This window comes from Haliaeetus albicilla, chromosome 26, assembly GCF_947461875.1.
Source record: "Haliaeetus albicilla chromosome 26, bHalAlb1.1, whole genome shotgun sequence".
Classification (NCBI taxonomy): Eukaryota; Metazoa; Chordata; class Aves; order Accipitriformes; family Accipitridae; genus Haliaeetus; species Haliaeetus albicilla.
In genome coordinates, this window is record NC_091508.1 from 1,194,933 (window position 1) to 1,215,290 (window position 20,358).

At 42.1% G+C, this 20,358-nt stretch overlaps 1 protein-coding gene across 7 annotated transcripts in view; it reads left to right on the plus strand.

The window, feature by feature from the left end:
- Positions 1–20,358, plus strand: part of KCND3 (potassium voltage-gated channel subfamily D member 3) — a 142,663-nt gene that overhangs the window by 12,626 nt on the left and 109,679 nt on the right. For 6 of the 7 annotated variants that reach the window (XM_069771358.1, XM_069771357.1, XM_069771356.1 and 3 more), the window contains exon 2: positions 2,464–3,648. In XM_069771358.1, the coding sequence (XP_069627459.1) occupies positions 2,540–3,648 (1,109 nt within the window). In that variant the 5' untranslated portion in view covers positions 2,464–2,539. The remainder of the gene's footprint in view (positions 1–2,463; positions 3,649–20,358) is intronic. The other variant, XM_069771361.1, reaches the window with a different exon arrangement.

Sequence of the window (20,358 nt, forward strand, 5' to 3'; positions counted from 1 at the left end):
CAGAGAAATGGGAACGAAACTTTCACAGAAGAATATCCCTCTCTTTCTCTTTTGTTTTCATCTCCTGTCCATTTCATAGCTGAGATATTTATAGCTTCCCCACATACAGTATGGAAGGACCCATTTTATCTTTAAAAATTGATTTAAAAATGTGTAAGTCACTTATGAGTTACCAGTGCTTTATTAGAACAATTATATGTGAAGTATTTATAGTGCCTCAGCAGCTAATGTAGGTAACCTGGAATTTACAACCAAAGTTATAAAAGTACAGAAGAGATTTCTAACGAGGTTCCCCTGAGAAATTAGGGGAGATGAGGATCCAGTGTACTGTAGCTGGTCAGGTCACCGTACATCGCCAATCAGTCCTGGTAGAATGACTGTGGTGGTGCCGCTAATTGAAATTAAAAAGCAGAGAAGATAGTTTACCAGCAGGGAAAACAGGAATGGGATGCATTATCTTGGTCTCTTGGTTATTTGCCTGTATATATTTGGTGATTAATGAATGAAATGGTTCTCATTTTGCTGCCTCCTGTTTTGCAGTCCTGTTCTTAATGCAGTGTTTCATAAAAGTTGAAAGATCCACCACTGCTGGTATAAGAAACTGGCAGCTCTGCTGCCTGAGCCCACCGAGCCCCGGGAGATTGCCTTTCAGCTGGAGACTGGGGCATATTTTCAAAGTCGTGCGGAGAAAGTTTGCAGTGCTGTGCTCTGCCTCTTCCCCGCACAGACGAAAGAGCCTGGTCTCCAGGGCTGTCAGTCTGGCACTATTAACGCAATAAATTCCCTCTTTAGCGGGAGAGAAAAAATAGTGCATAGTAATATTGAACAATTCTTTATATGAAAATATTATGGGATGTTTGCTCCAGTGCCATGTATATAAGCAAAGTGTCTCCTTGGGATGAGCATCGCTATGGATTATTATATGTTTCGTAATTACAAAACCTCTTCCAGCAGCAGTAAGATGCTTGCACGAGGGATTTCAATTGTCCTTTAGATAGTAAAATTGCATAGAAAGATGCTCCACATTAAGGTGATGAATGTTAATGTGCCCTGAAGAGGAAGAGCATTTCTGTGAGAAGTTTAGTCATTTTCACCACAGATTGATTCCATCATTTTTTATTCAGTATTTTGATGGCCTGTTGAAATCAATAATGCTGCAGCCTTACTGGCTGGAGTGGCAGCTTTCATATAATTAAAAAACTTCAGAGTAAAACTGCCTAGAAGGATACCATGTAGAGGATGTAGTTAAGCTTTGAGGGCCTGAGTCAGTGGAATCAGTGGAATTTCCATTGATAAATTGACTTTTGATAGGGCCCTTAATGCATCTTATATGATAATGGCACCTTTCTCCAGAAAATTTTACGGTAGACTTAGAAAAACTTTAGGGAAGTGAAAGTAAATACAAGTTAAAACAAAAGTTAAATATTGTAAGAACTCTGACCAAAGATCAAAAAGAAAAAGAAAATTCATGGCTAGATCAGAACCACAATAACTACTCTAACTTCAAGAGAATGTTGGCTTCCCGTGGCTGAGGATCTGGACAACTTCGGATATTTTTCATCTAAAAATCAAGAATGCAGTGAACATACTTCATTTCAACCTAATAGTCCTTCAGTTCTTTGGCTGAAGGACTTCTGCCTCTGTTAGCTAGGAAATAAGGTTTCCTGCTGGAAGAAAGTTGTCCAGCTTTGGAGGCTTCCCTCATTCTGATGTTCTTGGTACTCAGTTGGTAGCTTAATCCATCAGCTTTCACACCTGGGATTCAGGCTTACTGTTGCTCATGTATTCTGAGCAATGTTTCCCTGAAAGTCAGAATTTTCCTTTGGTCCGGTGGAGGGATGCAATATTTCACAAGAGTAAAACCCATCTCTAAATGAAAGGGATGAGCAAAAACTTGCTGCTGAGGCCAAGTCTTTAATTAAAGGTGGAAGAAAACTAATGAAAACCAGGGAAGATTTTCTGTTTCTTTCAATTGAAAATGTTCTTAGTGCAAGATTCATTACATATTGAACTTTTTTAAGACTGGAAACCCAGCTCAGTCCAGTCGTGGCTTTTCATGGCATACAATTTCACTGGGTGAACTGCAAGCTGATTTCACTGGAGTTCCCAGCTCTTTCTTGACAGCTGTAGTTAAACTGATGAGCACATGAGGCTTACACCTGGGGAATTATGGATTAGTCTTGTTTGTAAGGAAGCAAATATAAATTAGTGTGTTTATGCTACTTTTAAAATGCTTTTAATGAGGAATCATTTGCTATTTAAAATTTCAATCTATAATAATGCCATAACCCCGCTGAGCTGATTATCATGTGCCTTGTTTAACATCATTCTTCAAATGGGAGATGAGGGCAAGCCAGTTGTTTTAAATTCTTGTGTATGTACTGATACCTGACTCTCTCACACAACGGGGCAAGACACCTCACTTGACTATGTGTTGTGTTTTTATTTTGTTCTGTATTTTAGATGGAACTGATCTGACTTCCAACAGGTCTCAGGAGCAGCCTAACTGTCTTCTCCAGTAACAAGGCCTGGGGTCATCATGGCAGCAGGAGTAGCAGCATGGTTGCCCTTTGCCAGAGCAGCCGCCATAGGATGGATGCCAGTGGCCAACTGTCCCATGCCACTGGCTCCAACGGAGAAAAACAAGAGGCAGGATGAGCTGATCATTCTCAATGTGAGTGGCAGGCGTTTCCAGACCTGGAGGACTACACTGGAGAGATACCCGGACACTCTCCTGGGCAGCACTGAGAAGGAGTTCTTCTTCAACGAAGACACTAAGGAGTACTTCTTTGACCGGGACCCTGAGGTCTTTAGGTGCATCTTGAATTTTTATAGAACTGGCAAGCTGCACTATCCCAGGTATGAGTGCATCTCTGCTTATGATGAAGAGCTTGCCTTCTATGGGATCCTCCCTGAAATCATTGGGGACTGCTGCTATGAAGAGTACAAAGACAGAAAGCGGGAAAACGCGGAGCGGCTGATGGATGACAATGACTCAGAAAACAACCAAGAAGGGTCCATGCCATCCCTGAGCTTCCGGCAGACCATGTGGCGAGCCTTCGAGAACCCCCACACCAGCACCTTAGCCTTAGTCTTTTACTATGTCACCGGTTTCTTTATTGCTGTCTCTGTGATCACTAATGTCGTGGAAACTGTCCCTTGTGGCACGGTGCCTGGGAACAAGGAGCTTCCATGTGGGGAAAGATATGCTGTGGCTTTCTTTTGCTTGGACACGGCTTGCGTGATGATTTTCACGGTTGAGTATCTGTTGAGACTCTTTGCGGCCCCAAGTCGCTACAGATTCATTAGAAGTGTGATGAGCATCATTGACGTCGTGGCCATCATGCCGTACTACATTGGCTTGGTGATGACCAACAATGAGGATGTCAGCGGAGCCTTTGTGACACTAAGGGTTTTTAGGGTTTTCAGGATTTTCAAGTTCTCTCGCCATTCCCAAGGCTTAAGAATCTTGGGCTACACTTTGAAGAGCTGTGCCTCCGAGCTTGGCTTTCTCCTCTTTTCCCTCACTATGGCAATCATCATCTTTGCAACTGTGATGTTTTATGCAGAGAAAGGGTCCTCGGCAAGCAAATTCACCAGTATTCCTGCTTCCTTTTGGTACACTATTGTAACCATGACAACACTGGGGTGAGTATTACTTTTTCTTTTACTGAGCAGCAGGCAAGCATGTACTAGGAGCTTGACTTAAGTTACTTCTAAGCATTTTCCTGGGCGCATGTTCGAAAAGGGGCTGGAACTGTTAAGGGCTTGATTGTTCTTTGCCTTACAACTTCTGCAATTTATGCTTATGTGAAGTTGTATAAAACAGAAAAAGCACTTACACCCACTTGACAAATACTTGGCGCAATGGTAAATGAGTGCAGGAGGAGCAAGGCTGTGCAGTAGCAGGTCCTGTTTCGCACTCCTTTTGCAGGAGAGAAAAGTTAATATGAGTGCGAGGGAGCTGGCAACTACAGCTGATGGGTTTTTTCAGACATTTGTTCGAGCCATAGATTTTACACAAAGTTGCTGATGTATATGTTGTCTCTCTTCATGATGTCGGTCATTGTTTCTTCACTTGACATGCCAGGAACTATAGATTTGCTGAATTCAGATGGATATTGTGGGCCACTATACTGAAAATACTCAGTGATCTCCAGGACATGATCTGTTTATTACTTAATTGAGCAGGATATGAGCTTCTTGTCTGTGTTTAGTTGTGAGTTTAAAAAATAATACAAGTATGCTGTAGCAGTTGCAGTAGAATTTCAAACATTCCCATGGACAGGTACAAAGATAATAATATCAAAGCAAGGGAATGTAGCCTGGAGGGCACTTTTTTCCGTTATATTTCATTTTTGTCTTACAGATGTTTCTACTGAGATTATAGATTTGAGCTTCTGTTGCTCTGAACTAAAACCTTTGTAAGCAGAATGACCAAGCCCTCACCCTGACGGCGTTATGTAAAAGAAAGTAGGCATCACAGGCTGCTGCTTCAGTCAGTCACAAAGTTATGATTGAATGCAAACTCTTAATTCCACACATCAGAACAATATACTAAGTTTGTAGTTACTTTGCAAAGAGTATTCCCACTGGAGAGTTCACAGAGTTTAATATTCAGATGTAGACAATTCTCATTCCTGTAATACGGTGACCACTTTTTCTCTAAACTGCTTTTGATTTTAAACACTTCTCTGTGCCTATTATACATGAACAGGCTCACAGTAGCACTTTTAAATTATTAAAATCATAATTCAGCTGTCAGAAAGGCACAGAATCTGAGCATATGACAACTGCAAGTCTGAATTTGTTCATTAAGTGAAAATGTAGAACATGTTTGTCATAGTCACCAGAAGATCCCTTTTTCCTCCTTTTTAACATCTAAGCAAAGTTTGCAAGTTCATATGGCAAAAGCTAAGTTCCTTACCCTGGAAAAGAAGTCAGTGCTTACTCGGAAATCGAAGCTGGGCTTTGGATCCCAGCACTCCCCCACACCCTGTGGTTCAGCTTTTCATATTCTGACTGGTCCGTACTGGTCAGTTCCCACCCTCCTGTCCCCACCATCATATCTGAGCAGCTTCAGAGGGACACCTGTCCTGGGTGGCTTGTTTACGCGACCTCTCCATGAGTGGGAAATGCATGAAAATACGGTTCTATTTTCTGGTTTCTGCTTAATAATGATCGCACCTATCTGTCTGTCTACACTCGCTTATGCACATTCACACATATGTTGTTACATGTTTGTGACAGGAAAGTTGGGGTCAAGGAAACGTTTGGTGTTGGTTGGGAACAAACCCTCTTTGTGAAATACATGCAGAATGTGCTGTAGTGCCATTGAGTATTCCTGTCAGCGCAGTGACTTGGTCTTGTTCTCTTTCCCTTCCTTTCTGAACGCATGGATAGACAAACCAGAGTGCTCCTGAGGACTTTCAACTGTTCTCAGTCTGTTGTAATCACAGAAAGTATAGATGAATAAGTGCTTTAAATGAGTTGACAAGAATTTAAAAAATTAGATATTTAAACATGGCTTCGTAAGAGTTCATTGAAAAGGGACCTATAAAATGCTGTCAAAACCTTTAAGCTTAAACTTCTAGTATTACCAATTTGGGATTTTTGTTGCAGGATTTTAATTAAAATAGGTGTCTTTAGCAAATAGTCTTATCAGCTAAGTTTAGAGTTGTATTACAGATTTACAAGGAACTCAGAAACCTTGATAACAGCAGACCTCAAAGAGCCGCGGTGCTCTCGGACAACACCTGTCTGCCCACGGCCGCATTCACCGGGCACCTGGCGCTTCCTTATCCAAGCACCTGAAGGCAAACACTGTCCGCTGGGTTGCCCAAAACCTCTGCTAGAAAGAGAAGTTGCTACTATGAGCCTTAAACACCTAATTCCTGCCAGACCAGCTCCGCAGAGCGCCGGCCGGACCGCCTCGGAGAGGCACTTTTTGGAGCTGGTCAGGACAGTGGTGGGGTCCCAGCCGCGCAGGTGCAGGGTCAGCACCGGTGGAGCAAGGCACCGGCGGTGCCAGCACCAGCCCTTGGCTCCTGCAACAGCTCTCACCCATGGCTTGGTATCACGGCACAGAAATTCATGAACTCTAGAAACAACACTTTTGGCCTTAGGTCATTTCCACCTTCCTGACTCCCACCATGTGGTGTGGGTGGTTAACATCTCCTGGCCCCCTTCATTTCCCCATAAGTCCTTTCAGTTTTGACAAACTGGCATTTTCATACAATGTTTCATATACATACCTCTTCAGAAGTAATTTCAATGTATTTGGAAGGATCTTGTTACTAATGAGAGTACTGGCAATTCCTATTGCACAGGCATTGCCAAAAATGCAGCCAAAGTCTCTAACGTGCTTCTTAATACATCAGACTTTGCCTAGTTAGTGGTTGCCACTTCACTGCTTGCCTTTCAGCAATGCTCAGAGCTTTTATGAATGTCTTAAATATTTTCTGCCATTTGCCTTTAAAAATTCAGCCAGCATTTAAAATAAGAAATTATAAAGCACAATGGTTTTTAACTCAAATCTATACACATACGTATGTATTTTTTGTTTTGAACACTGAAACATTTAAATCCAGATGAGTGAACGTTTCCCTGACGCTGGAATGCCACCATTGCTTGTGACAGAATGCTTTATAAAACGTGATTTGGAACACGCAGGGTAACTTTTCGCATGTTATTAAGACATCAAAAAATTAGGTCCATTTATATAAAAGGGAAAGTTTACTTACAACAAACAAGGCTAGCATTAGGAAACCATTAACTCTCCTACTGTACTGTACATCAGCTGCTGTTATTCCAGATTCGTAAGTATCTTTAGGATACAACTGAATTTCCAGATTGACCCACAAATGAATAGCAATAAAAGTGCATTTCTTCTGAAGGTGAAGCACCGTATAAAATAGAATAAGGGCTACTTTTGGTGGGGTTACTATGCAAATCAATTTTGAGGAATCCAGGACGACTTGCAAGCTCCTTTAGGTAGTTAACAACCCAAGGAGACAGGTACAACAGTTTTTCTGGAGTGGGAAACAAAGAAAAGGAATTAAATTATACTGACCCCGCATCTCTGATCCCTCTGCTGTGCTCATCAGCCCTGGATTAACAGAGGCTGTTTTTAATTTAGCACGATTTAAATTTTGCTCAGGAGGTTTTATAATGAAAGCATTATTCTTGGGTGCATCTTAAATCAATCTGAATTACTGAAACAACTATTCAAAATTAATTCAAAATCAGCTGTCCAATTCATGCAGAAACATTTTTCTCAAGAGGCCAACAGCTACCCATCTTCCCTCTTGCCCTTGTCTAAAACACCAATACAATACATATTAGCTTTGCCAGCACCCTCTCTTTGTTCTGCAGGAGGTTTTGACCCCAGGACCCTCCATCTCAGTAATGCAAGCACTGGTGAAAGCAGCGGAGGAGCACAGTGCTGGTTCCCTTCGTTAGCATTCATGTCCCTGCCTTGGTTTTTAGCTAACTTGATACGCAATACACACCAGTTTTACATCTATATAGAGACAGTTTAATTATCATAAATTTTGTTACTCTGTTACCAGCGTATTGGTTTTATTCACTTTTAAATAGCTTTTGGTTGCGGATGGGGCAGCCTCATGTTTCGCTGCCCATCAGCACACACCACAAACACGGCTGTGGTACGAGACCTCTCTCACGCTACTAAACCCCACATCATTTTTGCCCAGAGCCCATATTTTTCTGAGCTTTTTATAGCTGTTTTCATTTCACCTGACAACAGCAGTATGTTTCAGACTCTCGGGCAGTGTCTGCGACCTGCAACGTAGGCAGCACATTGTAGTTGTGAAAACCGAAGTGCCACATCTACCTGCACCATCCCGGGGCACGGCGAGGGTCCCAAGGGCCCTGCAGAGCATCGCAGCGGGGCTCCCCGCCGTGTCCCGGCCTGGGGGATGCCCGAGTGGAGCACCGGCACCCCGAGCAGGCGGTGTCAGCACCCCCCATCCCCACCACAGCTGGGAGCAGACTGGAGCAGAGAAGGGGGAAAAACCTGCCGTATATCCTGGAGGGAATGGTCACTGAGCAGTGACCAGGAATGGCCACAGAAGTGGCCAAGAAACCAGCAGTATTGAGGACCAAGGAACGTTGTTGATGGATTTTGTTCTGGATTGAGCTTAGGGTATGCTGTGTGATTTTCTGTTGCCTAATGAAGGCTGAGCTCCCACAGCTCAGCGCCTCGGGGTGGTCCTAGGAGAATCTATCTTCTGTCTGACTGTCTCCCTTACAATTTGCAAGAACATAATGGTTTCAAGAACACTATCCCTCTTTCAGATTCGGCTGCACTGGTCAATGAGTTTGAAAGACACACATCAGTGCACTTGGACAACACAGTCCTATCTATATAATTCATTTAAGGAACCAGGTTAACGCTAGGAAGTCAATAAAACAGACGTGCTGGCCTGGTTATGTCAACAGCCTGATCTGGAGCAAGATCTGAAATTTCTTACAGTTTTTATTAGCTGAGTGCTTAGAGAGCAGGGATTTGGGGGTAGGGGTCTATTTTGGTTTGTCTTGGCTCAAGCCGATAGCCTGTGGTTCTGCAAAACGTGGGTCAGACAGAGCACGAGAGAACTGACACCTAATCAACCCCTCTGAAAGAAACATCGTTCTTTGTTTTGCTTATTCCTTGGACTTTCTTTTTTACTGGTATTCAATCATGGACAAGAAAGGGGATGAAATTTAAGTAGTGAAATAGCATGTGAAATACTTGCTGCCAAACTGTGGACAGCTGGACTAGCATGAACTTATTACTGACCACGTTTCTTGCAAATGCTGCCAGCTACCGTGTGAACAGAGATCTCTTTGCAGTTATTTCTCCAATGCAAAGTACTGAAACCACTCAAGCTGATAGTAACCTTCATTCACCCTCCTTCATGCCAACTAAGAGGAGTTTGCAAAGTAAGGAAAATAATAAATCATCTCTGGAGCGCTGCCATTCCCGGCTTCTCCGGAAAGATTGCTGTTTGGCCCAGTAATCATATTGTGCGTGTCAGTACTTCAGTAACTGCCATTAAACTGAATCAGAAAAATTGCTTTAATAGAAACACTACTTTGCATATTTAACATCATCGATGGAAAGACGGATGAGATGTGGGATATTTCCTTTGTAAAGCAAGGCGCTAAAATTTCATCACCGTTTCCCACACAGTCAACAATTCTTATATCCACAGGCCAAAGAACTGCTTGAATTTAATATACAGAAAGTCCAATCAAACAATGAATTGATGGAGCTACAGAAAGAAGCCATTTTCCTGAGCTTTCGTTCTCTTGATTCCAGCTTCATCTTATACGAAATGTGTATCAATTTTCTTCTCCTAATGGATTTACAGATACTGTGTGTGAAATGTCTTTGTATCAGAAACTTACAGATGGAACCTTTTCCCTTCACTATCTTGATGTAAATCTCAGGCAAGCATCTCATTTTTGAGCTATTTGTATTCACCAGAACCCCAGAAGTATTAAAATACCTTTATTCATTCTCAGAGCAAGTGGAATTCACTGGATTTTTCTCTCTCATTAAAAAAAAAAAATTTACCTGTCCTTAGGCTTTTTGTGGCTTTGGATATTTGTAATGATTGCACGTATGTGCACATGCACCATTTTTAATGTGCAAGACAAAATAACTTTCCTTTGGGGTAAACTCATTGTGTGAGAAGCGAATTATTTTGAATAAGGCCAAGTAATGGTACTGACTAAAATTGTAATGTGACTGCTAAATTTACCAATGGAAGCCTTGGCAGAGATGCATCTATAGCAACTGATTTACAATTTTTTTCTAAGCTCCTCTTTCTTTCTTTTTTTCCCTTTCTTTCTAGCCTGCATCACTGTAAGTGCCCGAGAAATACAGATTAAAGATAACATTGTATTTTCATTGGAGATGAAGGGAAGTGATTGGCTTGCTGACTGGATCTGAGCTATTTTTAGTCTCATAAAATGATAATTTCATAACAGCGCTGACCCAGTAGAAGTAATTAGTTTACAGACATCAGCTGAAAATAAGGGACAGAGTAGCCACTGTCAGTCAGAAAGCAGGGAAAGGGGAAGTGAAGTTAAAGGCCCTGCAACAAATCAGCCAAAGCTAATTACGTCTCTTAGCTGATTACAGCCCATACAGTTGGAATCAGTTTTCGGTGTGAATGGCGGAGCACAGGCGAGCACAGAGGGACTTTCTGAGCGACCCGTGCCCTGCAGCCCCTCTGGCCAGAGGTTAATCCTCTACCCAGCCGGCTGCCAACAACCGCCCTCACCCGTTACAGATGCCGCCTGTATGTACATCACACCCTTACCTAGACTTTCCTACCTGGCACGGATTTAGCATGGGGCACCTAAAATATGAAATGAAACTCCTGCCCCACATTAGTATTAGGAAAACAATATGAGACATTTTTATTGCAATTTCTTAAGGGATCTGCACGTTCTGGGTGGCTGAAGCCAGAATGTGGGAATAGCTGTGACCAAAACCAGGTTATTTCTAGGCTGTAGAAGAGTTTCCCAGGCACTGTAAGGAAACCACCTCATTAAAAAATAAGAAAAAAAAAAATACCAAAAGCGTAAGATAAACAGAGAAACTTTTTCTCAGTGTCAAGCAGCACTCTTCCCTGCCACCCATCACACTTACAGCTGGACTCCAATCTCGGGTACCACGGCGCTCTCAGTGAACATTAACACTGCTACCTGTGTAAACCAGTATGGTTTCAGTGGAAGCAGCGTATTATTTGCATTGAAGGCAGGCCATGTCTTCCCACCCTTCATTCCAGTCCACACAGAAGTACACAGGGACGGAGCTGCCAAAGTGCGTTATCAGAGGACGTAGCAGGTTTATTTATTTTTAAGGCAGCACAAGCCTCAGAAATGGCGATACCTGAACCTAGCAGCTGGTTTTTGCACTGCTCATGGAAGTGCTCTGGCAATGTGCTTTTGTGCATGACCCTGGCAGCCAGAGGACCCATGGGTCGGCCATGGCCACCTCTCAAGGCTCACCAAAGGGTGCTGGCAGCTGCAGCGATATCCCACGGTGAGCATCAAGACTCAGAAGTTGAAGAAGAAAAGAGCTACAATTAGGTAATTTATCCATTGCCCTCCCGCTCTCGCTGCTTCAACATCCAGCACAGAAAATTTTTTTCTGTCAAACTCTACCACATCCACTGTGAATTTATTAATATTTTCCTTCGGTGCAGGCAGCTTGCTGGATGTTTTTCCTGCAGACCAGGAAGACAGGCAGGGTTCAGCAGAGCTCTGCCTTCTCCTGGACAGGCAATGCCTGCAGAAACAGATTGTGCCTATTTAACTATTTACCACTGCTACATTAGAGCACATTCAAGGGCTGTAATTCACCTCTTAAAGTTACAAGTAAGTGTGGAAGAGTTATTTTAAAATCAATATCTAACAGAATGCCATTGTTCCAACATTAAAACCTGCTGGGAAATTACTAGGAGGCATGTGGCAAGTCAAATCACTGCCTGCCAGAGGAGGAAACAATTCATTACTCCTTTAAAAGGTGCAAGTCTTTACTGGCTTTTCATTCTGGTTTGCAGCTTCAGAAATTACGCTGGAGCATCTGGCTCTTTCTTTCCCTCATTCTTTCGTGATTTCACTCTTTTGTTCCGGCTCTACATTGTGGACTTTTTCTTACTTTCTGCACGGGGCCGTGAGGGGTTTGGGTCTGGGGACAAGCACTGCAATGGCATTGTCACTGCTGTCACTCCTCCTGATGGAGAGTGGCACTCTCCGTATGAATTATCTCTCACCTATAAAAGCATCTGCAACAACAACAAAACAAAATGGGCAGCCACTCAAAGTCATTTTCCGAGCAGGCTCTTCACTGCTCGGGTTCAGGAGAGCCATTGAGCAGATCGCCTGGGGAAGCCTGCTGCTTTAATCTTGGCCTGCCATCTGCAGCAAAATTAAAACACACATCAGCTTTAGCTTTTTGCCTTCAGGACTTTGTGAAATTTGGCTGATGTACATCCCCAGAAAGCCCTTGAGAAAGGATTGTTTGCTTCTGAAGAGAGTAGTCCTGTGGAACCAGGCTACGGGCCCCTGAAACCTAAGCTTAAACAGAGATGCAGTGGTCTCAGTGCAACCGTGCTGCGGAGTGTCCTAATAACAAGGTCAAATAATTCAAGCAATAAGTCTTACACGTATGGAGGGAAGCAGCTGCTATTATTGAACGTGCACCATGTACGGGTTTGCTGAATGCTCGTGCGGCAGCATGACAGAAATAACACCCTGCACCCACAAACCTCGCCCAACCTGCCTTGCAGCAGGCAGGAGTGAAAGCTGCTGGATTCACTTTTAACAGCTCCTGTTAATCAAACAACCCATCCTCAACATTGTGAAGCACCCTTAGCTTTTTATTATGGGTAATTATTTTTCATGTACTTACTGCTTTATTCTTTCAGTATACGTGACTCCCCTTTGCCATCTAAAAGACACAAACTGCTGCTGTTTTTCTCATCTTGCCTGTAGACACTGGGTTTCACATCAGATGTGAAAACAGCGGATGATAAAATCTTGAGTCACTTTCAGCCTTTAATGTTTAAATGCACAGACTTGATAACGAGATTTCACCCCACAACCAGACAGCCCCTTTTTTTCTCTCTCCTTCTTCTAAGGAAAACACTTCTTACTATTATTTAATTCTGCTTATTTTCTCATTTGGTTGCCACAATCCTCAATTCCATGTCTGTATGCTCTACATGCACTTTTGGGGTGTAATTTGGAGATAACACGTCATCAGCAGTACACACTTTCCTCTATATTTGTATGACCTGAAGCACAAGGGAGCCATCCTCCTTAAATATTAATTACAGTCACTATGGTAAGAGCAAAAATAGCACTTTATTTTTCAATTGAAAAGGATAATGCAAGCCAGCTATTCTTGCAACCTAACGCTTGGCAGAAGTAAGCTATCTTCAAAAGGAAAGCTAAGATGAGAGAAAGCTGCTCTGAGCTGCTTTCTCCTAGAGTCCATCTACTTCAGTCTTAGTTTGGATCAGGAATGCTCTTTGGAAGCAAACTCAATCATCCTGTCCTTGCTGCAGTTTGGCTCACAGTGCAAAGAGGTTTCAGAGCATGCAAACTGCATTCCTTCTGGATGAAATACAACTGGAAGATGCACTCCAGGAATGCACCTAATGCGCCCTTACTCCTAATGGCCATTCAGTCCATGGACCAGACTAGGACTAGTCTAAAATTAATCCTCCCCAAGATGTGTACACTAGGGGTGTTTAGTCCCCTGCACCAGCTCAGCTCCGATTGAGCCACACTACCTGCTAATGCAGATATAAACTTATTCTTTCCCTGCAATTGATTTCAGAACTCATTCTCAATTATAATCCTGTTATAGTGTCTTTTGAGGTTTACATAGTTTCTTGGCCTTTTGTCATCAATATTAAATTGAGAAAAGCTCCAATTGCTTCTTTCTGCCTCTTCAGAGAGAAGACAGGAGTAGGCTGTTGTCGATTTAACAGACTCTGACACCTCCGTTACTCCACTGCATGAGAGCCTTTTTCTAGTAATCAGTGTCTGAAATGAGTAGAAACAGGACTTAAATTTACCACTTTGAACATGAATCAATGAAGCATTATTGCCAACACACATCCTTCACTGTCACACATTTCAGTTGTGCTGTTGGCTCAGGAAGATTTAAAACCCTGTCTCCCACCCAGCTTTGCACCTGTGAGATATCCTTTTTATCAAGCTCACTCTCTGATCTCTGCATAATTAACCAAAATATGAAATCCCTAGCTTCTGCCATGCACGTGTGTGCTTTAAGACTTCCTGCAAGACCACTAGATTGTGTACAGATGGGCAATCACGGTCAGCTCACAGGAGGCAATCACAACTTTTACTTGGTGCCTCTTTCGTTTTCCTGCCTACTTACATCTGCCTAACCGTCTGTTCATCAATCCAGGGAGCATCCATCATGTAATAGGATGAGTCCTACTGAGTCAGACACTCTGCTTCAGTTCATGAAATGAGTTGGCATGATATTCTAGCCTTGGCACGCTAGATGCAAAAGACTTCAGCCCTTTAAATATTTTTCTGCTACAGAGGAATAGCAGGCCAGATTAAATAATAGAAACATTCATTCAGCAAGACAGCTGTTGAACAAAAATATTCAAAACAGATGAAATCAGGTAAAAGTCATCTCTCTTGCTGAGGGTCAAAACAAGTAGAAAGCTGGGCTGAAGGGATACAAGATTTTGGGCTGCAGAGGGCTGAGCAGGATGAATTCCACCACTAATGAGCTTAGTGAATAAGCTCATTACCTAACGAGCTCTATTGAACAAGCTTGATTTCCAGCCTAGGGAAAGCCTTCTGAATAGATAAAACATAGGTAAACAGCTCCATCAGTTTACACACAGAAGACATATCTGTAGCTCAAGAGCAAAGTCACGGGCATTGTCAGATTCTTTCCTGAAGGTGTAGATGTCAGGATGGATCAGAAAAGCAACAAACGGTAGAAGCTCTTTTCCAGTTTTGACCTTTCTTTACAAATTCTGATACAAACAAGGAGGCATACCAACATGACTGGTTAACACACACACATCCTGATAACCTTCCTTCGGCATTAACATAGGACTGTTATACCCTCCATGTAAGACATCACAGAGCTGGACTAGGTAACCTCCAGAGGTCCTTTCTGACCAAAATTATTCTACAACTGTATGAACAAATGCTCCTGAAATGGCGCGTATCTGTGGATGTCCATCTGAAACCCCAACCTTGCTTTTGTGGCCTGGGAAGACATGTCAGATCAGATGCCAATTTAGAGGTCTTGCCAAATGGCCCAAAGGAAATCTCACATCCGCAGTGTCTTGTGGACAATTTATTACCCAGAAAGGTAGGAGTCTTGAAGTATCTAGTCTGTAAGGAATGGTCCATCAGGTACCCACATGCTGTTTAGCATAATTTTCAATTCTTTTGGCTTGGAAGTGAAAGAAGAAAATGAAATTTTAGAAGAAGAGACTAGATCTACAGAAGTTGAAAGAAAAATCTTTAAATCTTAATTTTGTCTTCTATATAGTAACACTTGCATTTATTTTTAACATGTTTTTTCTTAGATTTTCAGCAGATACTGAAGTATTGTTTAAACTATTCAGCTCCTACAGTTGTGCCCCTCTCAGACACTGCCACTGTCCATCCTTTGTCTATTATTGTCTGAGCAGAGCTAGAAGTGTTTGAAGAGGAAAAGGGAAGGAAAAAGTCTGAACTTTGCAGTAAAAAATAACTGCTAGTTTGGCGGGAGATAAAGATTTTTAGGAGAAAACAGGTGTTCAGTCTCTAAAACTATATATATTTAAACCTATGCATGCATGCCCTCAAGTGCACATCACAGGGTAAATAGACATGCACACAGCTCGCTTGTACGTGTCAGGATATATTCACATGATTGCAGCATGAAAGTCTGGCACCAAATGTACTGTGAACTGAAAATGAATTTCAGCAGCTTTTATGATTCATTTTTTGTCAGAAACAAAGGAGGCGTCTGTAGCTGCCTCGTTAGCCGTGTCCAGGGGGGTTCGTTTGCTACTGCAGCACATAAAACGTGCTACTCAGGCGAGGCTGTGGCTATGTGCGTCTTTCCAGGACTGCTTTATTGACAGCTTTGACAGCCCCTTGCAATTTCATCTATGTAAATAATTTTTAATGGTTCTGCCCACTCTGATTACAATGTGTATCGGGAGTAACTTCATTACAGTCAGTGAGTCACACCAGTGAAAAACGAGTGTCACTGACAGCTAAACTGGGCTCTGTGGATTTGAATAGGTCGGGGTGTAATTTGGGAGACATGTTATGCACTACTTTTATGGGAAAGTCATTATGGCAAGAGATGCCTTCTGGTGTCAGGTCCTCCACAGAGCAGTATCTCATCTTTCATGTTTACCAGTGCTTTCCTTGGACATCCCGTGAAAAGCAGCAATTTCCAGCTCGCAGTATTAGATGCACGATAGTTAAAGCACTTAAGAAAACTGCTGGACGGAATTTGTGTGCCATTAATAACTGCTTCCCTGGCAATATCAAAACAGAGTGGGCAGGCAGTGCATCTACTACCTATAGCATTTGACTATACAACAAATTAAATCCACCCATCAAATCATCACAAACTGAGAGAAAGGGCATTTATCTGAACATCTGTGCATATTGAATGCTTTATCTGCAATGTGAAATACTTATGATGAAACCTATTGGTGACTAAAAGCATGTCAGACAAGGATTTGTGGAATTTTGTAGGAAATAAGCATAGCTAATGCACCCTGCACTCAGAGCAGTGATTTCAGAGGATGGGCAGGCAAACAGACAAATGAAACCATCAGCCGCAGCAGCATGCAGACAGACACATGGGACACCACACAGCTGTTAGGCAGTAACAGCACCTTTGCTGAACTTGGTTTACAATATCAGACAGCTTAACACAAATGAATGCTGATAGTATTAGTGCAACCCAATAAAGGAGTAGGAGTTATCTGGCAGTGCTAGTTGAGTATGTCCAAGTAGGAGCGTTTACCTTGACGTGTCCCATCTAATTGATTACTCTTAGCTTGTTCCCAACCTCATCGCTGGATTGCACAGAAAGATCCACCTCTTTCTCTAAAGGTTGGCATCACATTTGATACAGGATACCATAAAATATGTTGTAGAAGTAGGATGTCTTGTGTCCTGCATTTCTGGACAATGTTTCTCCCTCATGAGCTGTCACAGTGGCTTAGCATAATGGGCTTCTGAAGGCCAGATATAACTGCCAAGGGACAAGGTGAAGGGGTTTTTAGACAGCCGCAACCACTTCCCTCATCCAGCCCTATCACCAGGGAAAGATACAAATGAAAGTACAACAGCATCTTTGCTTCTGTGCAAGCTCTCACTATGACTCAGGACAAAAAGCTTCATGTGAGCAAGGCAAAATTATGATAACTTTGTGCTTCCCATAGCAACCTTCGGCAGGCATTTGGGAAGGACCTGATGACCATCTGTCAATTAGCTGTATGAATTTCTGTGCCAGGATTTGCAAAGTCAAGTGAGACTTAGATTCCACCTCTGGCTGTGCAATGATGACAGAGATCCAAAGTTTTCTTCACTGTGCTCTGCTCTTCCGGACACCTGAAAGCAGTTGCCAACCATTGGGCAATGAACTTTATAGACAGAAAAAACTCTGATACGCTGAATCCCCAGCTATCTGGAATTTAATCAGGTAAACATGCCCAGTCAGGTATCCCTCTCATCCCACACTTGGATCGCTCCAGTTACAATTCTGCTGCAAGACAGGCACCGTCACCACCGCACAGCTGAAAGACCAGAGGTCCAGAGAGAGCAGGTGACCTGACAGTGGTCATACAGTAAGTATATCAGTAGTCAGCTCAAATGGCTTACTTCCAAATGTGCAATGCAATCTAAATAAAATATCAAAGAACTCGATCTCCTCTCACAGATAAAAGGAGAGAATGGTGAAAAAAATCACACAGAATTTTAGATGACAGAATAAAAGATGTTCTACAGGTCTGTGTTTTCCTGCTTTATAGGGAAAGACTGAAAATGATTTAGCAAAATGCAAACAGAAGTTGTTTCTTTCCCAGACGCTGATTTATTATTTAATGCTAAAATACTATAAATAAAAAATCTGCATAATCATCGAGCCAAGAAATGTATGCATGCATGTAAAGAAACACATGCACATCTCAACAGACTCTGCCAAAAGGTTGTCATCGGCTCAGCCTGCGGATGGGCTGTTCCTGTTGGTGTTAGTGAATTAGCAAAGCAGTTATGTCTGTTCCACACTTGGCTCACCTATCATGAGCTTGCAAGTATTTCTGTCACTGTACTGGCCTTTCCTCATATTAAACTTTGCCCATAATTTATCAGTTTTAATTTGTTATAGCTATACATTTTGCCAGAAGAAAAACCAGTTCATCTGTGAACCACACAGTACTTTGAACTAGAAAGTGGGATGTCTGTGTCTCAGGCAGTTGGGCATTCTTCAAAATTTGACCCAGCAACTGCATATATGTACTTTGTGACAGGCACTGCCACATAGCATGTAAAATGTTAAATAGCAGCAAAATTAGTCCATTTAAGTTACAATACCATGTAAGGTTTTGAGCTTTTACTATGTAATGCATTTTAAAGTATTCTTGGGTAGGCTGTTCTATGTTAAAATTAGATTTTTACCAAAACCTGGCCTACAAAATATAGCCCAAATACTTAGCATAACAAAACATAATCATAGGATTCAGTTTGCCATCTAAGATGCAATGCATCCTGTAGATCTTTTTTTCCCACTTATCTTTTAAATGCAATTTTCTGTCCCACTCTGTTGAAGACCAGGTTAAATCAATAAAATAAAATTAGCATTGTAATGTCATATCTTGTGGCAAAAGACTAATGTTGGTTCTAGTCAGTAGCTGTAAAAGTGATAAACCCAAACCAGATTTCATGTAAACATGCAGGTCTTTGACTGTGTTTATCTATGTCACTGCTTGACTATGGAATAAGGCACTGAACCCCACTGACACCAGACTCCGACTTTCAGCAGTTCCAGATTTGTCATGCTATCTTGTCCACAGAGAAAAATCACTTCAAGAGTGACCACATCTCCAAATACAGAATAGTGATTTTAACTGTTTTTAATTGCATTTTCATCCATTTCAGAAGTGTTTCTTGGTTTTCTTAAAAAATGTGATCTTTCACAAAATAGAGCATCTGTCTCCCCCTCAGCTGTAAACCAGGCTGTTCACACACACAGGGCAAGGTGTTTCCAATCACAGAATACAGAACAGTCATTTAAAAATAGGGTTTAATAGGAACTCTGAAGAACATTTGTGCGGCTCTGCTCAAGCCACTTGTAAGTACAGGAGAAACACCCCCCTCCCCCGCCAAAATCTCTAATTGATTGGACAGACTTTTCCTGTAAGATGTTTGAGCATCTTATGAGCACGCCAGCTTTCCAGCTGACAGCATGCCTGGGCTGAGAGTCAGAGGGAATAACAACAAATGCAACAAATCATCTACTTAGTCAGTGGGCAGAGTCCAACCTTGGAATTTAAAACCAATCACTCTGCCTAATTGTTATTCGTTGCATATTTTTCCCTTGTACAGCTCTGTCACTGGTTAATAAAATACCACAAGATGACTGTCCACTTTAAGCAATTACGTGCAAGACACAGAATGCAATAGTTGGAGCCCACACCATGAACACTTCCATAACAGGAATAATGTGTAAATTTAATGACCTTTCTGTGGAAACATGGTGAATAAAAGAAATCAAGAGACCAGAAGTCATAGTGCATACAGTGGGCTCCAAAGACATCTTAAAATCTGCCACATGCAATTTTGAAGTCTCAGGAACAGAGTGAGTGTATCCTTAGCCATAACCCTCCATGCATCCAACTGGGAGTAAATCAGATTGAGTGGATATGAAAAAGATTCTTGAGGATTATGTCTAAGATGTGAAAAGCAATCACACCACTATATACCATAAAACATAACGGTAAAATAAAAGACTGAGGGCCTGAATGATTGGGCATTGATGCAAAGCGATTTTTAAATGTTACCGTTCAGATACGGTAGAAAATAATATCCCTCTTGCAAAAAAACAGTACTGAGTGGTAGAAAACAAAACCCACTACAGAAAAGGCAGCCCTGAGGAAAGACAGGGCAGAAGCATGGGTTGGTCTCCTCTGCCTAGCGAAGCCCATCATTTCCAAACTGTTTTCCTTTCTCGGTGTTTAAACTTTTACATAATTCAAGAGGAGTTCAGTATGTGCTGCTAGACAGGTCTGTGTCTAAAGAGCTGCAGCAGAGGCTGTGCACCTGCAGCCAGAGATACAGCAGGACTTGCATATATTCTGCCCCTCATTCTTTTCGCAAAAGAATATATGTGGACTTTACAATAAAATTATAATAATTTTTTTAGTGGATGGACATGTCAAAAAATTGCTCTTCATGTGCTGATATACTCAGTTAAGGTTGACTTGAGACTAGGCAGCATAAGAGAGAAATCCAATACCCTTTTAGAGATACATGTGCTGAGCAATACTTTTCTAGTCTGTGTATGGGCCGATGTGCAGTTGAACAATCTGAATCCTGGTCTAATACGCATGAAATATGTCAAGCATCACAAGGAGTGGTAGGAAATGAAGTCTAAAATTTCAGAGATGATGTTGATGAAGAGATTGTATGCAGCTGTCAATAAAAGTCCTCTTCCTTCTCACCAAGTGCCCCCTGTGGTCACAGATCACTTGCAGGATATGCCGCGCCTGACAGCCGCGTTACAGGGAGTGTTCTGTGAACCAAAGGGATATTGGCTTTATG